Source organism: Salvelinus namaycush, unplaced genomic scaffold (genome assembly GCF_016432855.1).
Source record: "Salvelinus namaycush isolate Seneca unplaced genomic scaffold, SaNama_1.0 Scaffold780, whole genome shotgun sequence".
Lineage (NCBI taxonomy): Eukaryota > Metazoa > Chordata > Actinopteri > Salmoniformes > Salmonidae > Salvelinus > Salvelinus namaycush.
In genome coordinates, this window is record NW_024061509.1 from 105,603 (window position 1) to 120,259 (window position 14,657).

Genomic DNA, 14,657 nt, shown 5'->3' on the forward strand with positions numbered 1-14,657 from the left:
TGTTGTATACCGTCTCTGGAATTACAATAGCTTCCGTCCCTCACCCTTTCATTAGGCCGAGATGATGCTAGGTAGAAGCAGGAAGCATTGTGGAGAGGAGATTTCACCAGTCCTTTCAGCTGTCAGTAATGAAAGCAAGGAACCAAGGAAAGGTAGACTCTTAGGGCAGCAGGTAGCCTAGCGGTTAAGCGCATTGGGCCAGTAAACGAAAGGTCAATGGTTCAAATCTCTGAGTGGACTAGGTGAAAAAATGAATTAAACCATGTCTGTATCCTAGAGCAAGGTAATTGCTCCTGTAAGTCACTCTGGATAAGTGCATCTGCTAAATGACAAATGTAATTAAGCATACACTAACAATCATGGTCAATGAATGTGCATTAAAAGTGCTTTTTAGTCCAGGATTAGGCTTAATCTGTGTCTGGGAAATTGGCCCTTAAAGTGGTTAAAATACATCCCATAAATAGCATAATCCACAAAAAGAGGAAGTGAAGTTGGGAGACAGGGACAACAACGAAACCTTTTAAACAAAAAAATGTTTTTATTGTGACTTTACAACTAAACCCTCACTGATGCGACAGACGGATGTGTCTACGGCTGGTCTGATTGATTTCGCTACGGAGCACTGATTGTACTAGCGAAAAGTGTGTGGCCGCGTCGACCTCAGTGCATAATCATGAAGGCACAGGTTTGGCATCATCAGAACGGTGTGTGTTTTGAGTGTGTTTGAGGGCGTGTGTGTGTATTTGTGTTGTGTGTTTGCAATGTGTGTGTGTATACAGTTTATCAAAGGAAGTAGTAGGCCATTATAAGCACCATTACACCCCCTCCTCTCAGGGGCGTTCTCTAGTTTACAAAAGGCTTCATAGATTAACATTCTAAACATGGCATTGATTACAGTATAAACACACTTCATTTACATGTGGTATAGAGAGCAGACAGGCTGTTACTTTGTTTTTGGTTGAAAAGAAGATGTCTGACATCTTATTAAAAGGACAGTAGACAGACAGCTACTGTGTGTTGTTGAGTATGACAGTGCATTCATAAGTCTATGTGGTTTTGTTACTAGCACCAGTAAATATGTGTAATGCTGAAATCTAGTCAGTGGGGAAGATGAAGAAGCATAGTTATGATGAGGAAGAGGGGTCCTTCTAGCTAAAGACTTTAGCTACGGTTCGATTCCCTACCCTTCTCCCCTCAGGGATGTGAAAGGAATGGACTGGTTTATTTAATATGGTGGAAACTCTCCTTAGCAGCCAATGCTTTGTGAACCATGAAGGGGGAGTGAGCAAGTGCACACTTCAGGGAGAAGGGTGGAGAATCTGAACGCTGCCTTTCACTTCCACGTCTGCCAAGCTGTGAACACTCAGCATCAGTGACTGTTGCACTCTGCTACTCAGTCACAAATCCACCGCTAGCCCCTACCCCATACTCCCTAACTACCCTCATGGTCTTGGGGGTAGGGGCTACGGGTGGATATGGCATTTGCCTTACATGTCCCACAAAAGAGTGGCAGATTCCACATATCATATCATTTCATATAAACCTTTTTCATGAAAAATAAAAAAACATTCAAACCAGAGCTTCCTGCACAGAGCAGTTTAGAGTGGTTATTGTTGTGTCATTGTCACGTCTTCCCTCCATGTCATTCTCATTCTCTAAGCCTTTCTTCAGACAGCCAGCCATACTGTTACCAGTGGGTTAGGCCTACATTGTAGCACTAAAGGTTGTATCTATGATATGTAGAATCATCTTTGGGAATCAAACAACGCAATCCCCCCTCCCCCCACCCACCCATTAGTCTCTTTGGCGTTGAGCTTGTCCCAAGCTCTCTCTCTCAGAGTAGGTAGAAGTTGCCCATAACCATTGACCCAGAGTCAGATCTTCTCTCCCCATCCTAATGGTTGAGATATGGATCAAGGGTAAATTAATCTGTTCCTAGACCAGTGTTTACAGGCAGACACTCCCCACCCAGCCCAGCCCAGCCCAGCCACCCCAGTCAGTCCTGTAGTGTAGGTTAATGCAGGACTATCTGCACCCTCATGGTGAGTGTGTCTCCCAGCTGGCCTGTGAGGTAGTCTTTATCGTTGCTGTCCTCCAGCGCTGCCAGCTCCTTCTTCCTGTACACGGCCATGCTACTGATCTGCAGGAAGTAGGCTCCAGGGGGGAGGGACTTCCTCTTGGACAGGTGCAGGTAGCTAAGCCCCTCCCTCTGGCTGATCTTGAAGTAGCCCAGCTCGTTGCCGTAGTCGATGGAGTAGCGCACGTGGTTGTTGAGCGTGGACAGGGCCGGGGTGAACTCCAGGATGTGGTCTCGGCTGGACAGGCCGGACATGTTCAGGTTGAACAGCAGGGTGTCCTCGATGTCCACACTTTCCAGGCTCACTGTCTCCTGATGCTGAGGACACAGGACAGGTTACATATAGATATACAGTATTATACAGGCAGATATATGATGTGTAACACTCTCCAGGCTCACTGTCTCCTGATGCTGAGGACACTGGACCATGTAGTACAGGTGGATTATGTAAACACTGACAACACTCAACACTCTGGATCCTGATGACACAACACAGGACCACACAGTTAATATGTACTACGGATTCAGTGAAGAGCAGGCAAGACATGATAGCATGACCATTCTATGGACCACCAGACCAAGACAGACAGACATTACCTGTGCATTGTCCAGCGGTTGCTCCAGCGTTGAGTTGGTGTCGCGGCGTTTGCGCCCCTTCTTGGGGTAACCGTTGATCTTACACTCGTAGCAGGCCTCAGGAGACAGATCATTGTCACCCACCTCTGCTGCTGCCCCTCCTCCTCCTCCTCCTCCTCCTCCTCCTCCTCCCTGGCCCAGACTCACACCACTACCAAAGCCCACGCCTGACACACAGTGCCTGGAACACACAGAAAGGACTCAGTCACACACACACACAGTGCCTGGAACATACATAAAGGAGTCAGTCACACACACACAGGGCATAAAATCATACCCAAACACCATCTTGCCTATACGTGGGCTAGCTGACAACATCACCAAAACAATGTGCACACTTCAATGGGACAGAGGTCTATGTGTTGTTGTGATTGTGGATGGCCAGATAGCTACCAACAATGACAATAAAGTGACTCGTTTCAGCTAGTTTCATCTTGTTCTTGATACCATGTCTTTTTTAGGTGTTTGGACTGATTTCATTACAATGCTAATATGACTAAAATTCGCTCGCTAGCTAGTAAATATCGACAAAATGTAGTTTACATGTTGTCAACAATCTAAGCCAACCCTGTCTGTTTTGTCCCATAGTTACGCACGTGTCGGTTTTGTTGCTAAACAACAAACCTGTCTATCCATCAAAGTTGATAATGACATTGCGCCTGGGTAGATCAAACACACACACACACACACACACACACACACACACACACACACACACACACACACACACACACACACACACACACACACACACACACACACACACACACACACACACACACACAGAGTCTCACTCACTCACCCCTGTCCAGCGCGGTAGTATCCAGGTGGACAGCCACAGAGATACCCTCCGTCTGTGTTGGAACAGCCGTAGTTACATGGATTAGAGGAGGAGGAGCACTCGTTGATGTCCCTACACCCCCCCTGGTCTCCGTAGTTGAACCCAGTGGGACAGAGGCAACGGAAGCTCCCCAGGGTGTTGTGGCACGACGCTCCCCCACAGATCTGAGTGTTCTGGCACTCGTTCTCATCTGACCACAGGAAGCAAACAACACAGACAGGAAGTCAACAAAACAAACAGAGGTCAAATATGGGTCAAACCTCGGCCAGAGAACACAAACAATACTGAGACACTCTTGAAGGGAATGAGGACACCATCTGTAGTACCGGTTCATCTGATAAACATTGGCCGTGTTCTTTTTGGGAAAGGCCACTGAATATCAATGCTGTAATTCCCATCAGTAGATTCAAGTTAAAGTGCCAGCGACTCAGTTATAACAACAGTGTTCATGTAGGACAGCGACTCAGTTATAACAACAGTGTTCATGTAGGACAGCGACTCAGTTATAACAACAGTGTTCATGTAGGACAGCGACTCAGTTATAACAACAGTGTTCATGTAGGACAGTGACTCAGTTATAACAACAGTGTTGATGTAGGACAGTGACTCAGTTATAACAACAGTGTTGATGTAGGACAGCGACTCAGTTATAACAACAGTGTTCATGTAGGACAGCGACTCAGTTATAACAACAGTGTTGATGTAGGACAGTGACTCAGTTATAACAACAGTGTTCATGTAGGACAGCGACTCAGTTATAACAACAGTGTTCATGTAGGACAGCGACTCAGTTATAACAACAGTGTTCATGTAGGACAGTGACTCAGTTATAACAACAGTGTTCATGTAGGACAGTGACTCAGTTATAACAACAGTGTTCATGTAGGACAGTGACTCAGTTATAACAACAGTGTTCATGTAGGACAGTGACTCAGTTATAACAACAGTGTTCATGTAGGACAGCGACTCAGTTATAACAACAGTGTTCATGTAGGACAGTGACTCAGTTATAACAACAGTGTTCATGTAGGACAGTGACTCAGTTATAACAACAGTGTTCATGTAGGACAGTGACTCAGTTATAACAACAGTGTTCATGTAGGACAGTGACTCAGTTATAACAACAGTGTTCATGTAGGACAGCGACTCAGTTATAACAACAGTGTTGATGTAGGACAGTGACTCAGTTATAACAACAGTGTTCATGTAGGACAGTGACTCAGTTATAACAACAGTGTTCATGTAGGACAGTGACTCAGTTATAACAACAGTGTTCATGTAGGACAGTGACTCAGTTATAACAACAGTGTTCATGTAGGACAGTGACTCAGTTATAACAACAGTGTTCATGTAGGACAGCGACTCAGTTATAACAACAGTGTTCATGTAGGACAGCGACTCAGTTATAACAACAGTGTTCATGTAGGACAGCGACTCAGTTATAACAACAGTGTTCATGTAGGACAGTGACTCAGTTATAACAACAGTGTTCATGTAGGACAGTGACTCAGTTATAACAACAGTGTTCATGTAGGACAGCGACTCAGTTATAACAACAGTGTTCATGTAGGACAGCGACTCAGTTATAACAACAGTGTTCATGTAGGACAGCGACTCAGTTATAACAACAGTGTTCATGTAGGACAGTGACTCAGTTATAACAACAGTGTTCATGTAGGACAGCGACTCAGTTATAACAACAGTGTTGATGTAGGACAGTGACTCAGTTATAACAACAGTGTTCATGTAGGACAGCGACTCAGTTATAACAACAGTGTTGATGTAGGACAGTGACTCAGTTATAACAACAGTGTTGATGTAGGACAGCGACTCAGTTATAACAACAGTGTTCATGTAGGACAGCGACTCAGTTATAACAACAGTGTTGATGTAGGACAGTGACTCAGTTATAACAACAGTGTTCATGTAGGACAGTGACTCAGTTATAACAACAGTGTTCATGTAGGACAGCGACTCAGTTATAACAACAGTGTTCATGTAGGACAGCGACTCAGTTATAACAACAGTGTTCATGTAGGACAGTGACTCAGTTATAACAACAGTGTTCATGTAGGACAGCGACTCAGTTATAACAACAGTGTTCATGTAGGACAGTGACTCAGTTATAACAACAGTGTTCATGTAGGACAGTGACTCAGTTATAACAACAGTGTTCATGTAGGACAGTGACTCAGTTATAACAACAGTGTTCATGTAGGACAGCGACTCAGTTATAACAACAGTGTTCATGTAGGACAGTGACTCAGTTATAACAACAGTGTTCATGTAGGACAGTGACTCAGTTATAACAACAGTGTTCATGTAGGACAGTGACTCAGTTATAACAACAGTGTTCATGTAGGACAGTGACTCAGTTATAACAACAGTGTTCATGTAGGACAGTGACTCAGTTATAACAACAGTGTTCATGTAGGACAGTGACTCAGTTATAACAACAGTGTTCATGTAGGACAGTGACTCAGTTATAACAACAGTGTTCATGTAGGACAGTGACTCAGTTATAACAACAGTGTTCATGTAGGACAGCGACTCAGTTATAACAACAGTGTTCATGTAGGACAGCGACTCAGTTATAACAACAGTGTTCATGTAGGACAGCGACTCAGTTATAACAACAGTGTTCATGTAGGACAGTGACTCAGTTATAACAACAGTGTTCATGTAGGACAGTGACTCAGTTATAACAACAGTGTTCATGTAGGACAGCGACTCAGTTATAACAACAGTGTTCATGTAGGACAGTGACTCAGTTATAACAACAGTGTTCATGTAGGACAGTGACTCAGTTATAACAACAGTGTTCATGTAGGACAGTGACTCAGTTATAACAACAGTGTTCATGTAGGACAGCGACTCAGTTATAACAACAGTGTTCATGTAGGACAGCGACTCAGTTATAACAACAGTGTTCATGTAGGACAGTGACTCAGTTATAACAACAGTGTTCATGTAGGACAGTGACTCAGTTATAACAACAGTGTTGATGTAGGACAGTGACTCAGTTATAACAACAGTGTTCATGTAGGACAGTGACTCAGTTATAACAACAGTGTTCATGTAGGACAGTGACTCAGTTATAACAACAGTGTTCATGTAGGACAGTGACTCAGTTATAACAACAGTGTTCATGTAGGACAGTGACTCAGTTATAACAACAGTGTTCATGTAGGACAGCGACTCAGTTATAACAACAGTGTTCATGTAGGACAGTGACTCAGTTATAACAACAGTGTTCATGTAGGACAGCGACTCAGTTATAACAACAGTGTTCATGTAGGACAGCGACTCAGTTATAACAACAGTGTTCATGTAGGACAGCGACTCAGTTATAACAACAGTGTTCATGTAGGACAGCGACTCAGTTATAACAACAGTGTTCATGTAGGACAGCGACTCAGTTATAACAACAGTGTTCATGTAGGACAGCGACTCAGTTATAACAACAGTGTTCATGTAGGACAGTGACTCAGTTATAACAACAGTGTTCATGTAGGACAGTGACTCAGTTATAACAACAGTGTTCATGTAGGACAGTGACTCAGTTATAACAACAGTGTTGATGTAGGACAGTGACTCAGTTATAACAACAGTGTTCATGTAGGACAGTGACTCAGTTATAACAACAGTGTTCATGTAGGACAGTGACTCAGTTATAACAACAGTGTTCATGTAGGACAGTGACTCAGTTATAACAACAGTGTTCATGTAGGACAGTGACTCAGTTATAACAACAGTGTTCATGTAGGACAGTGACTCAGTTATAACAACAGTGTTCATGTAGGACAGCGACTCAGTTATAACAACAGTGTTCATGTAGGACAGCGACTCAGTTATAACAACAGTGTTCATGTAGGACAGTGACTCAGTTATAACAACAGTGTTCATGTAGGACAGTGACTCAGTTATAACAACAGTGTTGATGTAGGACAGCGACTCAGTTATAACAACAGTGTTCATGTAGGACAGCGACTCAGTTATAACAACAGTGTTCATGTAGGACAGTGACTCAGTTATAATAACAGTGTTCATGTAGGACAGCGACTCAGTTATAACAACAGTGTTCATGTAGGACAGTGACTCAGTTATAACAACAGTGTTCATGTAGGACAGTGACTCAGTTATAACAACAGTGTTCATGTAGGACAGTGACTCAGTTATAACAACAGTGTTCATGTAGGACAGTGACTCAGTTATAACAACAGTGTTCATGTAGGACAGTGACTCAGTTATAACAACAGTGTTGATGTAGGACAGTGACTCAGTTATAACAACAGTGTTCATGTAGGACAGTGACTCAGTTATAACAACAGTGTTCATGTAGGACAGTGACTCAGTTATAACAACAGTGTTCATGTAGGACAGCGACTCAGTTATAACAACAGTGTTCATGTAGGACAGCGACTCAGTTATAACAACAGTGTTCATGTAGGACAGTGACTCAGTTATAACAACAGTGTTCATGTAGGACAGTGACTCAGTTATAACAACAGTGTTGATGTAGGACAGTGACTCAGTTATAACAACAGTGTTCATGTAGGACAGTGACTCAGTTATAACAACAGTGTTCATGTAGGACAGCGACTCAGTTATAACAACAGTGTTCATGTAGGACAGCGACTCAGTTATAACAACAGTGTTCATGTAGGACAGTGACTCAGTTATAACAACAGTGTTCATGTAGGACAGTGACTCAGGGAGGGAGCTCTTCCAGTAATCTAGAGAGGAACAAGTTCAACTTCCAGGAAAGGGATGTAGATTTGATGTTGAGGGAAAGAGAAAGACAGAAGACAGACAGACGGGGGGGAGAAGGATCGAGAGAAAGAGAGAAAGAGTCTGTACCACTCACCGACACACTGGTTCCATTGATAGTGTTGTAGGTATCCCTGAGGACAGCTACACCGGTACCCTCCCACCAGGTTCTGACAGCCGTGTTGACAGCGGTGGCTACCATCACACTCATCCATATCTGCCAGGGAAACCACACACACACAGCATTACAATAGTTATGTGGCCATACAGTTATCTAACTGTACTGGATAGGTACAAGCAAAAAGGTGAAGTTTCCACCAAATCCCTGTTTATAGTGGAGTTATTGCCATATTGCCTATACCTATCTGATCATTTCAGATCCATATAAAGTGCCTAGGGGTATGGAGTCAGCTGATCCTGAGAGAGGCAGTGATTGGCTGACCTTCACAGCTCTGTCCATTGGGGTCCATTGAGAATCCTCTAGTACACTCGCAGTTGAAGCTGCCTGGGCTGTTCTGACACACACCATTAGAGCCACACAGAGCAGGGTCCGACCCACATTCATTATTATCTACAGAGAGAGAGAGAGACATTCATTACTATCTACAGAGAGAGAGAGACTCGTTACTATCTACAGAGAGAGAGTCACACATTACTATCTACAGAGAGAGAGAGAGAGACACTCATTACTATCTACAGAGAGAGAGTCACTCATTACTATCTACAGAGAGAGAGAGAGAGACATTCATTACTATCTACAGAGAGAGAGACATTCATTACTATCTACAGAGAGAGAGTCACTCATTACTATCTACAGAGAGAGAGAGAGAGAGACATTCATTACTATCTACAGAGAGAGAGTCACTCATTACTATCTACAGAGAGAGAGAGAGAGACATTCATTACTATCTACAGAGAGAGAGACATTCATTACTATCTACAGAGAGAGAGAGAGACATTCATTACTATCTACAGAGAGAGAGACATTCATTACTATCTACAGAGAGAGAGACATTCATTACTATCTACAGAGAGAGAGAGACATTCATTACTATCTACAGAGAGAGAGAGACATTCATTACTATCTACAGAGAGAGAGACATTCATTACTATCTACAGAGAGAGAGAGACATTCATTACTATCTACAGAGAGAGAGAGAGAGACATTCATTACTATCTACAGAGAGAGAGACATTCATTACTATCTACAGAGAGAGAGAGAGAGACATTCATTACTATCGACAGAGAGAGAGACATTCATTACTATCTACAGAGAGAGATACACTCATTACTATCTACAGAGAGAGTCACTCATTACTATCTACAGAGAGAGAGACATTACTATCTACACAGAGAGAGAGAGAGACATTACTATCTCCAGAGAGAGAGACATTACTATCTACAGACAGAGAGACATTACTATCTACACAGAGAGAGAGAGAGACATTACTATCTCCAGAGAGAGAGACATTACTATCTACAGAGAGATAGAGACATTACTATCTACAGAGAGAGAGAGACATTACTATCTACAGAGAGAGAGACATTACTATCTACAGAGAGAGAGACATTACTATCTACACAGAGAGAGAGACATTACTATCTACAGAGAGAGAGAGATTACTATCTACAGAGAGAGACACATTACTATCTACACAGAGAGAGAGAGACATTACTATCTACAGAGAGAGAGACATTACTATCTACACAGAGAGAGAGAGACATTACTATCTACAGAGAGAGAGACACATTACTATCTACAGAGAGAGAGAGACATTACTATATACAGAGAGAGAGACATTACTATCTACAGAGAGAGAGAGAGAGACATTACTATCTACAGAGAGAGAGAGACATTACTATCTACAGAGAGAGAGACATTACTATCTACAGAGAGAGAGAGACATTACTATCTACAGAGAGAGAGACATTACTATCTACAGAGAGAGAGACATTACTATATACAGAGAGAGAGACATTACTATCTACAGAGAGAGAGAGACATTACTATCTACAGAGAGAGAGAGATTATTATCTACAGAGAGAGAGAGATTACTATCTACAGAGAGAGAGACACATTACTATCTACAGAGAGAGAGAGAGACATTACTATCTACAGAGAGAGAGACATTACTATCTACAGAGAGAGAGACATTACTATCTACAGAGAGAGAGACATTACTATCTACAGAGAGACATTACTATCTACACAGAGAGAGAGACATTACTATCTACAGAGAGAGAGAGACATTACTATCTACAGAGAGGGAGAGACATTACTATCTACAGAGAGAGAGAGACATTACTATCTACAGAGAGAGAGACATTACTATCTACAGAGAGAGAGACACATTACTATCTACAGAGAGAGAGACACTCATTATTATCTACAGAGAGAGACATTACTATCTACAGAGAGAGAGACATTACTATCTACAGAGAGAGACATTACTATCTACAGAGAGAGAGACACTCATTATTATCTACAGAGAGAGACATTACTATCTACAGAGAGAGAGAGATTACTATCTACAGAGAGAGAGACACATTACTATCTACAGAGAGAGAGAGACATTACTATCTACAGAGAGAGAGACATTACTATCTACAGAGAGAGAGACATTACTATCTACAGAGAGAGAGACATTACTATATACAGAGAGAGAGACATTACTATCTACAGAGAGAGAGACACTCATTATTATCTACAGAGAGAGACATTACTATCTACACAGAGAGAGACATTACTATCTACAGAGAGAGAGACATTACTATCTACAGAGAGAGAGACACTCATTATTATCTACAGAGAGAGACATTACTATCTACACAGAGAGAGACATTACTATCTACAGAGAGAGAGACATTACTATCTACAGAGAGAGAGACACTCATTATTATCTACAGAGAGAGACATTACTATCTACAGAGAGAGACATTACTATCTACAGAGAGAGAGACATTACTATCTACAGAGAGAGAGACATTACTATCTACACAGAGAGAGAGACATTACTATCTACAGAGAGAGAGAGATTACTATCTACAGAGAGAGACACATTACTATCTACACAGAGAGAGAGAGACATTACTATCTACAGAGAGAGAGACATTACTATCTACACAGAGAGAGAGAGACATTACTATCTACAGAGAGAGAGACACATTACTATCTACAGAGAGAGAGAGACATTACTATATACAGAGAGAGAGACATTACTATCTACAGAGAGAGAGAGAGAGACATTACTATCTACAGAGAGAGAGAGACATTACTATCTACAGAGAGAGAGACATTACTATCTACAGAGAGAGAGAGACATTACTATCTACAGAGAGAGAGACATTACTATCTACAGAGAGAGAGACATTACTATATACAGAGAGAGAGACATTACTATCTACAGAGAGAGAGAGACATTACTATCTACAGAGAGAGAGAGATTATTATCTACAGAGAGAGAGAGATTACTATCTACAGAGAGAGAGACACATTACTATCTACAGAGAGAGAGAGAGACATTACTATCTACAGAGAGAGAGACATTACTATCTACAGAGAGAGAGACATTACTATCTACAGAGAGAGAGACATTACTATCTACAGAGAGACATTACTATCTACACAGAGAGAGAGACATTACTATCTACAGAGAGAGAGAGACATTACTATCTACAGAGAGGGAGAGACATTACTATCTACAGAGAGAGAGAGACATTACTATCTACAGAGAGAGAGACATTACTATCTACAGAGAGAGAGACACTCATTATTATCTACAGAGAGAGACATTACTATCTACAGAGAGAGACATTACTATCTACAGAGAGAGAGACATTACTATCTACAGAGAGAGAGACACTCATTATTATCTACAGAGAGAGACATTACTATCTACAGAGAGAGAGACATTACTATCTACACAGAGAGAGACATTACTATCTACAGAGAGAGAGACATTACTATCTACAGAGAGAGACATTACTATCTACAGAGAGAGAGACACTCATTATTATCTACAGAGAGAGACATTACTATCTACAGAGAGAGAGAGATTACTATCTACAGAGAGAGAGACATTACTATCTACAGAGAGAGAGACACTCATTATTATCTACAGAGAGAGACATTACTATCTACAGAGAGAGAGACATTACTATCTACACAGAGAGAGACATTACTATCTACAGAGAGAGAGACATTACTATCTACAGAGAGAGACATTACTATCTACAGAGAGAGAGACACTCATTATTATCTACAGAGAGAGACATTACTATCTACAGAGAGAGAGAGATTACTATCTACAGAGAGAGAGACACATTACTATCTACAGAGAGAGAGAGACATTACTATCTACAGAGAGAGAGACATTACTATCTACAGAGAGAGAGACATTACTATCTACAGAGAGACATTACTATCTACACAGAGAGAGAGACATTACTATCTACAGAGAGAGAGACACTCATTATTATCTACAGAGAGAGACATTACTATCTACACAGAGAGAGACATTACTATCTACAGAGAGAGAGACATTACTATCTACAGAGAGAGAGACACTCATTATTATCTACAGAGAGAGACATTACTATCTACACAGAGAGAGACATTACTATCTACAGAGAGAGAGACATTACTATCTACAGAGAGAGAGACACTCATTATTATCTACAGAGAGAGACATTACTATCTACAGAGAGAGACATTACTATCTACAGAGAGAGAGACATTACTATCTACAGAGAGAGAGACACTCATTATTATCTACAGAGAGAGACATTACTATCTACAGAGAGAGAGACATTACTATCTACACAGAGAGAGACATTACTATCTACAGAGAGAGAGACATTACTTTCTACAGAGAGAGAGACATTACTATCTACAGAGAGAGAGACATTACTATCTACAGAGAGAGAGACATTACTATCTACAGAGAGAGAGACATTACTATCTACAGAGAGAGAGACATTACTATATACAGAGAGAGAGACATTACTATCTACAGAGAGAGAGAGACATTACTATGTACAGAGAGAGAGACATTACTATCTACAGAGAGAGAGAGACATTACTATCTACAGAGAGAGAGAGACATTACTATCTGGAAGGAGATAGGGAGAAGAGAGGAGGAGAGAGGGGGGAGTGGGGGTGAGCGAGAGGTAGAGAGAGAAAGACCATTGGTCAACAACAGGCTGTCTGAGTGACTTACTGACTGATTTACTGACTGACTGGGTGCATCTGTTTGACCTTGGCCAGTGCAGGACCAATGGAATGGTCTCAAATATGCAACCTTCACCCACCTTGTTACTCGTGCTAGGTAAAACGAATTCACCACAGACTGACTGGGTGATGGTCTGACTGACTGACTGGCTGATTGACGGTCTGACTGACTGATGGTCTGACTGACTGACTAACTGGCTGACTGATGAACGGACTGACTGTCTGATTGACCAATGGACGGAGGGAGGCTGTCTAGCCGCAAAGTCATGGGAGCTGAAGTGCGGAATGGAAAACCCCTGTTGTAACCATGGCAACAGACTGCAAAATTCCACAACAAGTCATTGTTAAGTTGTCATGGCGACAGTTCAGTTGAGCCCAATCTGATGTGTGATAGCAGATGGAGAACATTAAAGAGACTTTTTATGGGGAGAGATGGAAGATAAGTGGCTACATTTGGTTATGTTTGTAAAGCCTAGTCGAGTGGAGGAGGGGGGAGTTTGTGTGTGTGTGTGTTACCTATGCAGGCAGTATGGTGCTGGGTGAAGCCTGGAGGACATTTGCAGGTGAATCCTCCGATGGTGTTCACACACAGGAACTGACAGTTGTGCTGTTTGCTCTGACACTCATCCAGATCTGAGAGGAGGGGGAGAGAGAGAGAGAGAGAGAGAGAGAGAGAGAGAGAGAGAGAGAGAGAGAGAGAAGAAGGAGAGAGAGAGGGATAGAGAGGGATAGAGAGAGAGAGAAAAGGAGAGAGAGAGGGATAGAGAGAGATAGATAGATAGATAGAGAGAGAGAGAGAGAGAGGGATAGAGAGAGAGAGAGACAGAGAAAGAGAGAGAGAGAGGGAGAGAGAGAGAGAGAGAGAGAGAGAGAGAGAGGGATAGAGAGAGTAAAGGTTAGATTCCACAACTGTATAGAGTTAGTTTCCAGTCCTTCCCCTGTCAGTGACCTGTTGATGAACTGCCACAGAACCAGACACCGGAAACATGGTGGAAACCAGGCGGAAAGTTTATGTGTGTGTGTGTGTCTGAATGTGTGTGTGTGTGTCTGTGTGAGTGAGTGTGTATGTGTGTCTGAGTGTGTGTGTGTTTGTGGGTGTCTCT

General features: G+C 42.1%; 1 protein-coding gene across 1 annotated transcript; it reads right to left on the minus strand.

Moving 5' to 3' along the window:
- Positions 1-513: 513 nt before the first annotated feature.
- LOC120042795 (fibrillin-1-like) lies at positions 514-14,187 on the minus strand. Its single transcript, XM_038987602.1, has 6 exons — positions 14,071-14,187; positions 8,767-8,895; positions 8,422-8,541; positions 3,516-3,744; positions 2,675-2,894; positions 514-2,395 (listed from the first exon to the last, which is right to left on the minus strand). Exons 2-6 carry the CDS (start codon positions 8,792-8,794, stop codon positions 2,015-2,017), a joined length of 978 nt encoding a protein of 325 aa, XP_038843530.1. The 5' UTR covers positions 8,795-8,895; positions 14,071-14,187; the 3' UTR covers positions 514-2,014.
- Between the last annotated feature and the right edge of the window lie 470 nt (positions 14,188-14,657).

Excerpts from the sequence above, each read along its gene's own strand:
- LOC120042795 (XM_038987602.1), bottom strand. The coding sequence starts at position 8,794 with ATGGACCCCAATGGACAGAGCTGTGAAG. Across the intron at positions 8,542-8,766 it reads CAATGGACAGAGCTGTGAAG|ATATGGATGAGTGTGATGGT; the intron begins GTCAGCCAATCA and ends TTTCCCTGGCAG. Across the intron at positions 2,396-2,674 it reads AACCGCTGGACAATGCACAG|CATCAGGAGACAGTGAGCCT; the intron begins GTAATGTCTGTC and ends CTGTGTCCTCAG.